Genomic DNA, 15379 nt, shown 5'->3' with positions numbered 1-15379 from the left:
GGGGTCACAATAGATTCACATACTTCTGCCACTCACAGATCGGATCACAGACTGGATCGTTTTTCTCAACTCACAAACTATTTATTGGTCAATGGGTTTATCTACTTATGAATTCTGAGGTAATTTTCAGAGAAGAAAACATGCTTTATTTGTACACAAAAAACTTAGTTTATTCTGTCTGAAATAAACCTCTTAAAGACTTCTGTAACACTCCTACACCCAGTTTACAAAAATTAATTAGAAGTTATTGTGCATGTAAAAGCCCATACAAGCTTACAAATAACTCCCATAGCACTTTTTGCAAAGAGACCAACAAAAAAAGAAGTTCATTAAAATGATGGGTGTGCAAGGTTGTTTTTAAATCCGGAGGACCTGATAAGTAATAACAGGACTGAAATGGCCTGCCCCTCCCACATTTATAGAGCAGTGAGTAGATATTTACTCAGTCAGATGGATCATTTCTTACTCACTTATCTCCTGGAGTTGTGCATGCCATGACAGCTCACACATCAGCTACACATCTGATGGGTATTGCTTACAAAAAAGCTTAAAAAGAATGCAGAAAATGTGCATAAACTTTGAAAATGTGCAAGATTTTTTCAGGTCATCTTTTTATTTATGATAAATATTTATGTCTGACACCAAATGTAAGCAGCCGTCCCATAACTGAAATATTTTCTCCTTCACCTTTACAACCGGTCAACTCAAGTTTCACAGGACCGCTTAACTTTGAGAAGCTCATGTGCGTCATTGAGCGAAAGCACGGTTTCCATGACAGAGCTTTGGAAGCCGTTTAGCCAAGTGATGTCACAGACGCACAGACTGACAGCATCTCTTGAGACCTGGTGCCATATTTGTGAGCACAATAGGCCTGCACGGCCACGGGGCGTAGAGAGTAAACACAAAGCAATGATGGCTGACGTATAACCTCTTGTATCATCAGTTACATCTGTCCAGAGAGGTCTCTGAGGTGAGCTTTATCACTCTGACCCTCCAAACAATATAGCTACCACCCGTGTCTGACGTCTCCCAGGATCAGACAGATTAAACTTCAGCTGACTCCTACAGCTGCTCACAAATGAGACATTCATCACTGTGAAAAGCAAAAATGCACATTCACTTAAAGAAGTGTCTTCGTTCCTGTTATGTTCCACTGAAAAATCAACAACCACCAAGGTGGGCGTCAGGTTTAAGCAATTGAAGTCTGCATATTTCCTCTCGCAAATCCTGGGATAATACAAACAGACTGTTTTAAGTAGGAATAGGAAATGGTTGGCTGATCTCCTTTTAATCATCTTAACTGGGCCAGCCAAAGATGCAAACCTTAAAGGGACAGTTCACCCCAAAATGAAAATTCTGTCCTTATTTACTCACCCTCTACTTGTTCCAAACCAGTTTCTTTATTCTGTTAAACACAAAACAAAATATTTTGAGAATGTTGGTAACCAAATAGTTGACGGTAGCCACTGACATCTGGACAAAAATGGTTACCGTTAACTGTTTGGTTACCAATATTCTTCAGAATATCTTATTTTATGCTCAGCAGAAGAAAAAAACAAACAACAGGTTTGGAACAACGTGAATTTTTATTTTTGGGTGAACTATCCCCTTAATCAGAAATTATATTAAAAAACAAAACAATTTTTTAAATAATAATAAATGTTTATTAAAATAATTTAACTTTCAGTATGGATTCTCATACATTTTGAATACAAAGTTTTATGCAGGTTTCAAACATTAAAAATGTCTTAAATTAAAATTATTAATTAAAATTGACTTATATCCACATTTTGGGGTAAGAAATGAACATGATACAAAGACCATGATTCAGACACGTGTCAGCTACATTTGTGGGTTTGATTTTTCATAACTGTCAGGCTGGGGCAAATTGTCATATGTGTTTTAAATTGTATAAATCTTTATTACATTTATTATTTACAATTTTAGTTTTCCAAAACAATAGTTTCAGATTATTAATGTTAAATTTTTCTATTATTTTGTGAATTTTGTTTTAGAATTGTTTTTGTGTTTTTGCAATAAAAACTGGACCAATTTACAACCCAGCGCAAACCCAGTGGTTTGGTTAAATGTTTAACCTAACCCTCTGGGTTAAAAATTAAAAATGACTATATGCCTGCTTAAAATGAACCTAAAATAGGTGGTAAATTAAAAATCAGACACATAATTACTATATGCATCAGCAATATTTATTAATAAGCAATTTAAAAATGTTTATTCTTTAATTATTATTTATTCAACCTATTACTAAATGTACTAATTTATTAAACATTTTAATAAATATTAATTTCCAACCTATTTTGGGTTCATTTTAAGCAAGAAATACAGTAACTTTTAAGCAATAGTTGAGTTAAATAAAACAACTCAGAAGGTTGGGTTAAACTTTTAATCTATCCACCTGGTCAAAAAAACTCTATATGTAAGCATGGACCACAAAATCTTAAGTAGCATGGGTATATTTGAAGCAATAGCCAATAATACATTGTATGGGTCAAAATGATCAACTTTTCTTTTATGCCAAAAATGATTAAAATGTTAAGTAAAGATCATGTTCCAAGAAGACATTTTGTAAATTTCAAAATAAATAATCAAAACTTAATTTTTGATTAGTAATATGCATTGCTAAGAACTTCATTTGGACAACTTTAAAGTCGATTTTCTCAATATTTTGTTTTCTTTGCACCCTCAGATTCCAGATTTTCAAATAGTTGTATCTCGGCCAAATATTGTCCTATCTTAACAAACCATACATCAACAAAAACATTATTCATTTAGCTTTCAAAATCTCAATTTTAAAAAAATGACCCTTATCACTGGTTTTGTGCCCCAAGGTCATATATTTTGAGTTCTGTCCATATTTCACACAGTGCTGGGTTGTTTTAACCCAGCATTCAAAGTGTAGTGCTTTATGGCAACCTAGCACGTTGGCTTAATGTGAATTTTTGTTAATAAATTTATAAGCTGCTATAAAGTAGCTTATGAGTTACAAAAATCAACATTAGAAATCATTTCGGAGACCCAGGTGTTCAAATAACCACAGAACGGCCTCTAGCGGAGAGACGTGTCACTGCTACACTTTCTTCACCAGCATCCCGTAAGATGCTGTGGATGGCACCGAGCACCCAAATAAAGCGTACTCGTTAAAAGAAAACACTTACTCTAAAGCAGCCGCTTAGAAAACGTGAAAACGTTTTAGCCTTTCATTAAAGATATAGTGAAATAAAACAGTATGTACACGGAAAGGCAAGGTAGAGACTTCAGAGACGAGAAATAGCTAGAATCACTAAATGACAACACAACAGCAGTACGTGGATACACAAATTAATCAGGAGCGCGGCAAATAAAAAGGCACTAAACGGAAGCCGTGGTCATGAAAAGCAAAAGTATGTTTATGGAATGTGTTCGTTGGAATTTGGTGCGTTTTTCCGCTCGTGTGTAACCCAGACAAACGCTCTGTGAGGTAACGCAAGCTCGTCCCTTTTCCCTTCCAGCATCTGATTGGAGGAGACGAGCGCTCAGGAATGTCATGAAACTATTTAAATAGCACTTTGTTCTCTTTGGTAAAAGTTAGATTGGGCACTGTAACTACAGCAAAGAAACACCGAGTGCTGTAGACCGCGGTTAAAGAGAAAAATAATTTCTTTGTTTTGAAACTACCTTTGATTGACTCATTTTAGGAATTATATCACTCTTCCCTGGATTTGCTGCTGTTTTAAACGCTTGGAAGGTGCGTTTTTCTCATTGTTGAATAAGGTTAAGTTCTGCATGAATTTTCAATTACTTACACGTTTATTTGTGATCTCCAATAGGTAAAGAATAAGTGATAAAATGAAGTCAACTGCAATCTTTTTGCTACTGATGCTTTGGAACTGCGAGAGCGCCAGAGTCGCAGGTGAGCGATGATACTTGAACGAACTAATATGTAACTGATGGCGTTCAGCCTTTGTGAATGAATGCTGTTGTGGTTTAAAGTGTAACTAGATGTTAAATATTATAGGACTACTTGACAGTCATTTGGTAATTACCGCAAAATAAACTGCAGAAAGGTGAAGGGTTTATGAATGGGTTTATTTTGCAATAATAACTGGCTTTCCGTGCATTATTCCACTTATTACAGTGTTATCAAAAATCTATAATTTTAGCTTCATTCAATTTATTAACAGAATCAACCGCTGATTTGACCAATCAAAATCAAGTATTCTAGAACGCAGTGGAATACATTCAAACGCTCCGTTAATATTTAGTGCATCATAATGAGTTTTCTTTAACTTCTGAATTCCTGGCAGAAAGTCGAGACGACAACAGCGTTTACGATCTGTTTGAGCTCGTCCAAGTGCCGAGGAAAAACCACGGGGTGACTCTGGTGAAAGGCGACGACCCGTACAGCCCCGCCTACAAGATCCTGAACCCCGACCTGATCCCCCCGGTTCCCGAGAACGCCTTCAGGGACCTAATCGATTCCATTCACGCTGAGCGAGGATTTCTGCTCCTGGTCAATTTCAAGCAGTTCAAACACACGAGGGGAAGCCTTCTGACCGTAGAAAAGAAAGATGGCTCAGGACCCATTTTCGAAATCACTTCGAACGGGAAAGCCAACACTCTGGACATTGTTTTTTCCACCGAAAACAAGCAGCAGATCGTCTCCATCGAGGAGGCGGATTTGGCGGTGGGACACTGGAAAAACATCACTCTTTTCGTGCAGGAGGACAGGGTTCAGTTCTATGTGGGATGTGAGGAGGTGAATACAGCGGAGCTCGATGCTTCTATCCAGACTATCCTCACTCAGGAGACCCCCGGTGTGGCGAACCTGAGGATTGGCAAGGGCGCAGTGAAGGACAGGTTCATGGTGAGTGACCGGTTCGCTGTCTATGAATGCTGTTCCATGCCAAATACAGTGAGAAACATTAATCACTTGTGGGTTTTTTGTAGGGGGTGTTGCAAAACGTGCGATTTGTGTTCGGAACCACACTGGAAGCAATTCTGAGGAACAAAGGATGCCAAAACTGTAAGTGTAATGCAGAACACATGCTTATGACCAAATAAGAAAAGATGATGACAAAATTGCTTCTTGCATTTTGATTATGCCGCACTGTTTTTGATTCAATGGATAAACTTTTTTATTCTTCACAATTTTTTAAATAAGTACTAATTGCATTGTTTTTTCCAAGAGTCTGAGTTAATTGTATTTTAAATCGCATAAAATAGAAAAGAGCATCACTTCTGTGCCATCGAATGAACTGCAAAATTTTAAACTGTCATCAGCCTTTTTCACTTAACTTTTCCTTTAGCTCAATCATTTTCATAATAAACTTTAAGTCATCTGAATGCCCTTTCCTTTTGCAGCAGCTATGACTGATATCATCACCCTTGACAATCCCATGAATGGATCCAGACCTGCAATCAGGACTGATTACACTGGACACAAAACAAAAGGTAATTCTTCGTTTTCAGTGATCCTTACAAATAAAATATACATATGCTGAGCATGCAAATACAATTTACAAACTGTATATTTCTTCTATGTAGATCTGCAGATGATTTGTGGCTTTTCGTGTGAGGACCTGGCTGCCATGTTCAAAGAACTGAAAGGTCTTGGTGTGGTGGTGCAAGAGCTGTCCAATGAACTCCGCAAAGTGGTGAGCAAAAAGTTGTAGCACATAAACATGCTTGTGTAGTGGGCATGTACTGCAGCTTAACACACTCCATCCACATAATCAAAAATTAACTTTTGCTCTGTTTTCTAGACGGACGAGAAAAACGTGTTCATGAGTCGCATGGGCATTCATGGTGGTGTCTGTCTTCACAATGGAATTATGCACAAAAACAAGGAGGAGTGGACAGTGGACGATTGCACGGAGTGCACTTGCCAGGTAAGAAGAACCAAATAACCTGCAGACATGTACCTGTTAGACTCTAAGAGCAGCCTGCTCTGTCATTAAGTCACTAATTTGTGTGCTAGCGAGACGGGAGCCATGTCATGTAGGTGCTATGATACACAGTGCTGCTCTTATTCTTGTCCATTGTGGCAGACTTAAGCCAGAGTGTATCCATTTCCCTAAACTACCTAGCCTCTAATTAAAAGTGTGAAATGGAGGTAACTCGAGAATACAATCAACTAACCCAAACCTTTTAAACAAAATCTATGGTATCTGTGTTAGAATGCATACAGTAAATGCCTCCAGCCTATTTTCTTTAACGTGCCACATCATATCAATAATGAGAAATATTTACAAGCCTTATTACACAGACTTAAACACCACAAGGATATTTAATTTCACAGCATTCAGAGTTTCAAAGATTACTTGAATGAAGACTGTAATTTTGAATGTGGTGTTACACCACATCAAGAGGCTATGGTTTTTCATAACAAATGCACCAGTCATGGCATGTCCTTTAACAAATGTTTAATGAGAGTCATTGTGTTAACCGCAGAACTCTGCAACGGTGTGCCGCAAGATTTCATGTCCCATAATCCCATGCGCAAACGCCACAGTGCCTGATGGGGAGTGCTGCCCCCGATGTGGAACCCGTAAGTGCAACTAAACAACTGTATACTGTAAACTTAGAAGTTTAGACACTTAGAGTCATTGTAATCATTTTTTAAGAACAATTTATATATTTGTTCTTTATACACTATATGTTATATATACACAAGTTTGGGGTTGGTAAAATTAGTTTTCAATTAAAATCTTTACATTAAATTGATCAAAAGTGACATTAGAGAAATTTATAATGTTGCAAAAGATTTCTATTTCAAATAAATATGGTGGTTTGTATTTATCAAAGAATCTTGAATATCGTCAACAATTTATCAACACTGATAGCACCAAATCAGCATATTAGAATGATTTCTGAAGGATCATGTGTCACTAAAGACAACAGTAATGGATTCTGAAAATTCAGCTTTGCCATTACCAAAATGGATTACATTTAAAAATAAAAACACTTTTTAAAAATTGTAATAATTTTTCACAATATCACTCTTTATACCGTATTTTTGATCAGCCTTGGTGAACTTTAGAGACTCACCCACAGACTAATAGCAAATGTACAAGTGAAAAAATACTTTAGTGTCAACTTAAATTGTTATCCAGGCAACATTTTGACTTTTAAAAGCTTTTGTGTTGAAAACGCTGTCCAAACATCCAGTCATTCCTGCATCACACAATAGACTTCAACTGAAGTTTAACTAATGAAAGGAACACTAGAGCTTTGTGCATCACTGAATCGCTAAATGGCCATAATTGTCTAAACTAGTTAAAGGGAGGTGGAAAATTGGTGCTGTTTGGCAGAGACTCAAAAGCAAAACAGCAGGCTCCTCACGTTTTGAGGAGTCGCCATGCATAGCAAGGATTTCAATTAATATCAACCTCATGTGTTTGAATTTATGGCATAAACAAGGGTGTTTACAAATACCATTTGGAGAAAGGTATCCTTGTGCATTAAACACTGACATTTCCCGGGCATTCCAAGTGCTTGGTTCATGCCAGGGTTCCCTGGAGTGCTCTGTCTCGAGCTGCCCAGGCTAAATTGAGTCCATTAAGACCCAGTATTAAAAGCTTTTCTCCATTTTGCTGCTTTAGAAAGAAGGAATAGCCCTGCCATTGTCTCATTTTGCTCTCTCGACAGCGAGCGACTCCGCTGAGGATGGCTGGTCCCCCTGGTCTGAATGGACTCATTGTTCTGTGTCCTGTGGAAGGGGCATTCAGCAGCGCGGCCGCTCCTGCGACCGCATCAATAACAACTGCGAGGGCACATCGGTGCAGACCAGAGACTGCTACCTTCAGGAGTGCGACAAGCGCTGTAAGTGATGCCCAATGGAGAAAAGTGTATATGGTTTCTCATCACACTAGAGGAGAAAAGTAACAACCTGCATCTATTGTTTTACAGTTAAGCAGGATGGCAGCTGGAGTCACTGGTCACCCTGGTCTTCCTGTTCGGTCACCTGCGGTGCTGGCGTTATTACGCGCATCCGTCTCTGCAACTCCCCAACACCTCAAATGGAAGGAAAAGACTGCCAGGGCGAAGGTCGGCAAACTGAGAGGTGTCAGAAATCACCATGTCCGAGTAAGTGAACACCCTATGCATTCATCCATTTTTCTTTTGTTTTATGAAAATGTGCAATTTTAATTTTTTTGTGTACTTTTTCAGTCAATGGTGGCTGGGGACCATGGTCACCTTGGGATGCTTGCTCTGTTACATGCGGCGGTGGCATCCAAAACCGCAAACGTCTTTGTAACAATCCAGTACCCATGCATGGCGGCAAAGACTGTGTGGGAGACGCAAAAGCCAGCCAGCTTTGCAACAAACAAGCCTGTCCAATCGGTGAGTTATAATATCACTCAACCCTTCAGATGAGTCTGTGTTTCTGAAATAAATCATTCACTTATTTTCGTTTTTTTCGCAGATGGATGCCTTTCAAACCCATGCTTTGAGGGCGCCCAGTGTACAAGCTTTCCAGATGGCTCTTGGAAATGTGGAAAATGCCCTACAGGATACACTGGCAATGGAATCAACTGCAAGGATATCAATGAGGTGCAGTGTACTGCTTTTTTAAGAATGAACTGATATTAAAACCCTGGATGATACTGACAATAATTATTTTTAAAAATCTGTTTTTTTCTATTACAGTGTAAGGAGGTCCCAGATGCCTGCTTTGAATTTAATGGAGTCCACAGGTGTGAGAACACAGTGCCAGGCTACAACTGTCTGCCATGCCCCTCTCGCTACACAGGCCCACAGCCGTTCGGTCGAGGAGTGGAAGACGCAGCTTCTAAGAAACAGGTAAATAAAGAACACTGACAGATTACCAGCGTGCACTTGTTCACAAACCATTGTGCGCTGACTGATTTGTCTTTCGGTGCAGGTGTGCACGCCTCGCAATCCCTGTCTCGACGGAAGCCACGACTGCAATAAGAACGCTCGCTGCAACTACCTGGGTCATTTCGCAGACCCCATGTACCGCTGTGAGTGCAGACCTGGCTTTGCTGGAAATGGCCACATCTGTGGAGAAGACACTGATCTTGATGGCTGGCCCAATGCTGATCTTGTGTGTGTCGAGAACGCAACCTATCACTGCAAGAAGGTTGGCATACATTGGGTTTATTCATTCTAAAATACAAATAACGTATTTGTGGCTATTGTTTGTATTAATATACAACTACGTGTCTTTTTTTATTTTAAGGACAACTGCCCCAATCTTCCCAACTCTGGGCAAGAGGACTATGACAAGGACGGAATCGGCGATGCTTGTGATGATGATGATGACGACGATGGCATTCCTGATGACAGGGTAAAATGTAGTTACATTACAGTCTACACAGGTGCTCATTCCAGTCAAGTGACTTTTTGTACATTTCACAGCACTTATGAATGAAGAAAGTAACGCCGCCCAAATTTTGTGGTGTGCTGTGTAAATAAACTCAGTTTCTCTTGGAGACAAACCTCAAATTCCACCAAAGAAGTACCTTTCTGAAAGACCTGCAGTGTATCTCGCTAATCCAATATTATCCTTGGTCCAATTCCTAAAATAAGGCTCGCTTTTATCGTCGCGTTCCTCTAAATAGACCTACAGAGCCGCAGCCAAATTACAAGCCTAACATCTAAAAGTAATAACCTTCATGTGAGCGGGCCCTGTAGAGATTTGCTTGACTGTTATTTGCCATATGTTTCTACATCTGAACTGTGGTCTGATTTAAAATAGGACAACTGCCCACTCATCTTCAACCCAAGACAGTACGACTATGATCGCGATGATGTGGGAGACCGCTGCGATAACTGTCCGTACAACAGCAACCCAGACCAGACCGACACTGACAACAATGGGGAAGGTGACGCCTGTGCTGTGGACATTGATGGAGATGGTACGAAGTTGTGCGAAGTTTGTTTATCCATACATGGGCCATTTCTTGATAAACCTGCCAAGAAAATATCCATATTTTACTCTATAATCAAAAGAAATATGTGAAATTTTATTTTGTATAAAGAAAAAGAAGCTTTTTTGGCATTACCACATTTTCTCAGTACTATGATACTGTTAATACTCTCATTATTTTACATTTGTAATCATTTTATTTTGATTGTGAAGTAAATTATGACCTGGATATTTTCTTGACAGGTTTCGTGAGAATCACCTTGACTCTTCCCAGTCTGTTTTCAATCAGTCTTCACCATTATGTCATTACTTTTGACAGGTATTTTGAATGAGAACGACAACTGCCCGTATCTGTACAACGTTGACCAGAAAGACACTGATTTCGATGGAGTTGGTGACCAGTGTGACAACTGCCCTCTGGAGCACAACCCTGACCAGGTATGTAAATGTTAGCCTTAAACGAGCGAGTGAATACCGCAGGTGTTTTCAAACCATTATACAATCCACTGAGATCTATGAGCTGTTCAGTTCAGTTGCAAAGCTATTTGCTAAAAAAAATACCCAGAGGGTAGTCAGAGTCTTTACTAAGCTATGTATGGGAGGAGTAAATCCTCTTCACCTCGAAGCCAAAGCCACACAATAAAGCACTAGGAGGCTTTTCAGGGACACTCACTAGTGTTCAATTAACCCAGAGGATATGTAGAGGTAAAGAATGGTTATTAGTGAGGAGCGAGAGATTTGCCGGTGGGTTTATGCATGCCCTGTCGGCACTCAATCCCTGCGGATCACACCTGTGCCATGGTTAACTGAAGAGAAGGAATGCACCCCTCCTTTCCTCATTAGACGCTGAAATGTGACTGTGGTAGTGCCAAGCTTCAGGAACATGAGATTGCTTTCTGTAAAAGCCTGCACGGATAGGCCAACTAGAACAGAAGTTTGTGCCTTTTCGAACAAGACCCATACTAGAGGGAATATTTTAATTAAGAAAGCCAAAGACTTTTGATTTACTTCACTGATTCTACACTTTCTCTTCAACAGCTTGACTCTGATTCTGACCGTGTCGGAGACAAATGTGACAGCAACCAGGATATCGATGAGGACGGTCACCAGAACAACCTGGACAACTGCCCGTACATCCCTAATGCTAACCAGGCTGATCACGACAAGGATGGTAAAGGGGATGCTTGCGACTATGATGACGACAATGATGGCATTCCTGATGACAAAGACAACTGCAGATTGGTTCCCAATGCGGATCAACTGGATTCTGATGGTCAGTTTTACATCTGAATGTTCTATTGCACTCATTAATGTAAAGATTTATACTTACCGGTTTAAATTCTTCCATTTGTAGGCGATGGACGTGGAGATGCCTGTAAAGATGACTTCGACCAGGATAATGTTCTAGATATCTATGACGTCTGTCCTGAGAACTTTGACATTAGTGAAACAGACTTCCGCAAGTTCCAGATGGTTCCTCTGGATCCCAAGGGCACTTCTCAGATCGACCCCAACTGGGTGGTTCGTCACCAAGGAAAGGAACTGGTTCAGACAGTCAACTGCGACCCTGGCATTGCTGTTGGTAAGTTCAATCTTTAAAAAAACCCTGAGAATTAAGTTTCACCTAAGCAAGAAAAAAACCCTTTTTTAGCTCCTGCTCAGGACCAGCTTAAACCAGCTCAAACCAGCCTCCATGCTTTAAATCATACCTAGCTAGCATATGCTGGTTTTTTTCAACAGGGCAGAAATACTTTGCACACATGTAAAAATACTAAGTAGTGGGTAAAATATTAATTAATATCATAAAGTAAGTAGGAAATCCTGCCCAATACCTTAGCTTGCAGAAACAGACAATATTTAATACAACTTTTTGGTCATAAAAATACAAATTAATATAACATGGAAAAAACTTAAACTAATACGAGAAAAATATTTCCAAAATATTTCAAGAATTCCAAAAAAATAAAGTTGAATTGTTTTGAAAATAACAAGATTAAAGTTGAAATATTTGAAGAATCAAGTCGAATTTAAGAGAATAGTCGAAATGTTTCAAGAATAAAGTTGATATGTTTCAAGAATAAAGTCAAATTTAAGAGAATAGTCATAAAAGGTTTTGAGAATAAAGACTAAATATTTACAGAATAAAGTCATTTTTCAAGAATAAAGTCGAAATTATGAGAATTTCAATGATAAAGTCGAAATATTTCGAGAGGAAAGTCGAAATGTTTCAAGAGTAAAGTCGAAATTCTGAGAATAAAGTTGAAATTCTGAGAATAAAGTCGAAATGTTGAGAATAAAATCGAAATTTTTCAAGAATAAAGTCGAAATTCAGAGAATTTCAAGAATAAAGTACAAATGTTTTAAGAATAAAGTTGAAATCACGAGAATAAAGTCAAAATTATGAGAGTAAAGTTGAAATGTTTCAGGAATAAGGTCGAAATTATGAGATTCTCGTTATATTCTCGTAATTTCGACTTTATTCTCAATTTTTTTTACTTTATTCTTGAAATATTTTGTCTTTATTCTTGAAATATTTCGACTTTGTCCTCGAACCATTTAGACTTTATTCTCATGATTTCGATTTTATTCTCGTAATGTTGACTTTATTCTCAAAATATTTCGACTTTATTCTTGAAATATTACAACTTTAATATCGTAAACTTGGCACTTAAACGCTGTCATAAAAACAAAACTAGTATAGGCAATTAATTTAAAATATGTATACTTACATAAATTCTGACTTTTTTGCCTAATTTCTTTAAAGGTTTCGATGAGTTCAATTCAGTCGACTTCAGCGGAACGTTCTTCATCAACACGGACAGAGACGACGACTACGCCGGCTTCGTTTTCGGATACCAGTCCAGCTCTCGCTTCTACGTGGTCATGTGGAAGCAGATCACACAGACCTACTGGTCCAGCACACCTACCAAGGCACAGGGTTACTCAGGGCTGTCAATCAAAGTGGTTAACTCCACCACAGGGCCTGGCGAACATCTGAGGAACGCCCTCTGGCACACCGGAGACACTCCAGGACAGGTACCAATGTTTCACCAAGGCCACTGTGATAAAATCAGGTTTGAAACTCTTCATACAAATACCAACATTTCTGTACGTGATCCGTTTTAGGTGCGCACACTGTGGCACGACCCAAAGAACGTGGGATGGAAGGACTTCACTGCTTACAGATGGCACTTGACTCATAGACCAAGAACTGGACACATAAGGTATGACCAAAACGATCATTCTAAAAAAGAATACTTATTTATACGTATTTTAGTAATCATTCATATATGTGTATGTTTCAGAGTGGTCATGTATGAAGGCAAAAAGATCATGGCGGATTCTGGAAGAATTTATGACAAAACATACGCAGGAGGAAGACTGGGTCTCTTTGTCTTCTCACAAGAGATGGTGTACTTCTCAGACCTCAAATATGAATGCAGAGGTGAGCGTCAACACATAGGCATCCAAATAAAAAGCCTTCCTGCTATTATTCACATTCAGCATTAACACTTTCCGTCTTTCTGTTCTTTTTTTCAGATGGATAATTGCACAGGCAGGATGCTGATCAAAGAATGCACCTTTCCATATAAATATGTATTCCAGGCAAAGTCCAGGGACAGATTTGACGCTACTTTTTTCTGCTGCCGCTCACACGCTGGTGGAGTGAGAAAGCAGGTAGTCAATTTCAATGTAACAGCCAAACCGGTTGGGATAGAAACCAAGTGGCTTCCGATTCACAATCTGGACTCCTCCGCCATTAGCAGGTAGAGCAGAAGAAAAGTCTCCCTCGCTTTGCTTCATTGGGAAGACTGAGATCTCTCTCTGAAAAACCTCATTCGGCTCTGTGTGGGAAGAGCTCCCAACAGACAGCTATGCACTTCAAAACCTTTACTCTCTCTCGTGTGTTTTCACGCTCTCTTCCTGACAAGATGTCCAAGTTATGGCTACATTAGAGAGAGCGCAACCCTTTTATAAGATTGCTTTTATAATATTCAGTATTTTATTAAAACCTATCAAAACGTTTTCTTGACTAGAAACAACGCATTGTGAATGTTTAAGATATCAAAGCAACAACAACGTTTTTGCTGACAGTCTAAGCAGGTGATTTTAAGACAAATCCGTCATGTATTGACTTTTATCTAAATTTCGGTTTTCGCATCTTAAGTATCACAAACATCCATTAAGTTCTGGCGGGAGATAACTTTGGTTTAGCGGGCATAGTTTTCTCAGGGCTAGATGGTTAAACCATTCTAACATATTCATTAGAAATGGCAAAATGAAAGGTTGTATGAAGAGGAATTAGACAGACTTAGCCACATGCGGATACTAGATTACCAAGTACTCTAGTGTGAGGTTTTATTTCAAATGCTAATTTTTAAGGGAAAGTCGAGTTTTTAGTGTTTTCTATATATGTAGCACTTACAAAACACTTTTTGAGTCTGGGATTTTGCCTCAGGAGGGTGTTTCTAAAGATCGCCCTCACTAAAAACATTTTAATGTTTAACTAATCTTCTGTAAGCAAGGTTCTGTCTAGTACTACTCATCCAAACCTTTTCAGTCACAAACCGTTCATCCGTCATTTCCAAAAGGAGATGATCTTCTGACCTGTTTGCCTTTTCTGTAGAGAGAGAGAGATAAAGGAAACTTTAATGTACAAATATTACCTCATTGCTGTTTTGTAATTTGATCAAGCAAAGCTTTTAAGTACTTTTTCCTTTGCTTCAAGAAAACAAATTGGTCGCTTTATTGCTACTGTAGCACAAGTTGTAAATAGTATATAGAACGAACAGCCAGCCCCAAATCCCAATGGATAGAGTAAACGACACGTTTTTGTTTTTTGTTTTTTTAAGGAATACATTTGCCAGTGCCTCAAATGTCCAGTACTTTTTTTTTTTTTTTTAAACTTGATAAATTATTGCTTTATTTGTTGTCTAAGACTGTTTCATATGTGTGTGTAGATAAATGCTATTTAAATAATTTATCATGGAGTGCCACCTGAGGCATTTCCATCTGTATAAACAGTTTGCACACTGACGTGAGGATGTTCTGTTCTTAATTGTTTGTATCTTTATTGTGTTGTTATTTTTGTACATTTAGTGATGCTTGACTGTAAACATTTTTACTTAGCTCCACAATGCAAATGCTATTTTTACGTATAGCGATTATTTTGGTACATACTTCAGAATAATAAACAGATGATAGAACTGATGTTTACTGGCTTTGGTTGCTTTTTATTACCGCTGAGATTTGTTGTTGTGCAACGGCAAGTCTAAATGACTGAAATTTTCAGTGCGTGGCACGAAAGGTCAAAGCAATTATAAAACGTTCCCCAACATGTGCTTGAAAGCAAACTGCTACATAGCATAAATGCCTTAAAAGACACTAAAAATAGATATTCTAGACCAAGGTCAATGTTAGTTCCAAGTTAAAGGCTGAGACAAGTCCACTTCTTTTTCTAAAGACAGGCACGCATGTCTTCAGGAC

The 15379-nt window shown here is 38.6% G+C and overlaps 1 protein-coding gene across 2 annotated transcripts; it reads left to right on the top strand.

Moving 5' to 3' along the window:
* The first annotated feature begins 3570 nt into the window (after window positions 1-3570).
* Window positions 3571-15103, top strand: thbs1b (thrombospondin 1b). 2 transcript variants are annotated; one of them, XM_051138718.1, is made up of 23 exons: window positions 3571-3745; window positions 3828-3910; window positions 4305-4864; window positions 4948-5023; window positions 5365-5451; window positions 5545-5654; window positions 5763-5888; window positions 6451-6547; window positions 7648-7821; window positions 7909-8085; window positions 8170-8343; window positions 8426-8553; window positions 8650-8802; window positions 8885-9103; window positions 9203-9310; window positions 9722-9881; window positions 10212-10330; window positions 10931-11165; window positions 11247-11474; window positions 12657-12928; window positions 13019-13116; window positions 13198-13337; window positions 13433-15103. In XM_051138718.1, the coding sequence occupies exons 2-23, from the start codon at window positions 3847-3849 to the stop codon at window positions 13438-13440; spliced, it is 3513 nt and encodes a 1170-aa protein (XP_050994675.1). In that variant the 5' UTR covers window positions 3571-3745; window positions 3828-3846; the 3' UTR covers window positions 13441-15103. The 2 variants fall into 2 exon arrangements, with proteins under 2 accessions (XP_050994675.1, XP_050994674.1); XM_051138717.1 differs by having other exon boundaries at window positions 3572-3745; window positions 5362-5451.
* Window positions 15104-15379: the final 276 nt, after the last annotated feature.

Source organism: Labeo rohita, chromosome 20 (genome assembly GCF_022985175.1).
Source record: "Labeo rohita strain BAU-BD-2019 chromosome 20, IGBB_LRoh.1.0, whole genome shotgun sequence".
Taxonomy (NCBI): domain Eukaryota; kingdom Metazoa; phylum Chordata; class Actinopteri; order Cypriniformes; family Cyprinidae; genus Labeo; species Labeo rohita.
This window is presented reverse-complemented; position numbering and strand designations above follow the sequence as displayed.

Excerpts from the sequence above, each read along its gene's own strand:
- thbs1b (XM_051138717.1), top strand. The coding sequence starts at position 3,847 with ATGAAGTCAACTGCAATCTTTTTGCTACTGATGCTTTGGAACTGCGAG. Across the intron at positions 3,911-4,304 it reads CGAGAGCGCCAGAGTCGCAG|AAAGTCGAGACGACAACAGC; the intron begins GTGAGCGATGAT and ends AATTCCTGGCAG. Across the intron at positions 4,865-4,947 it reads CAGTGAAGGACAGGTTCATG|GGGGTGTTGCAAAACGTGCG; the intron begins GTGAGTGACCGG and ends GGTTTTTTGTAG.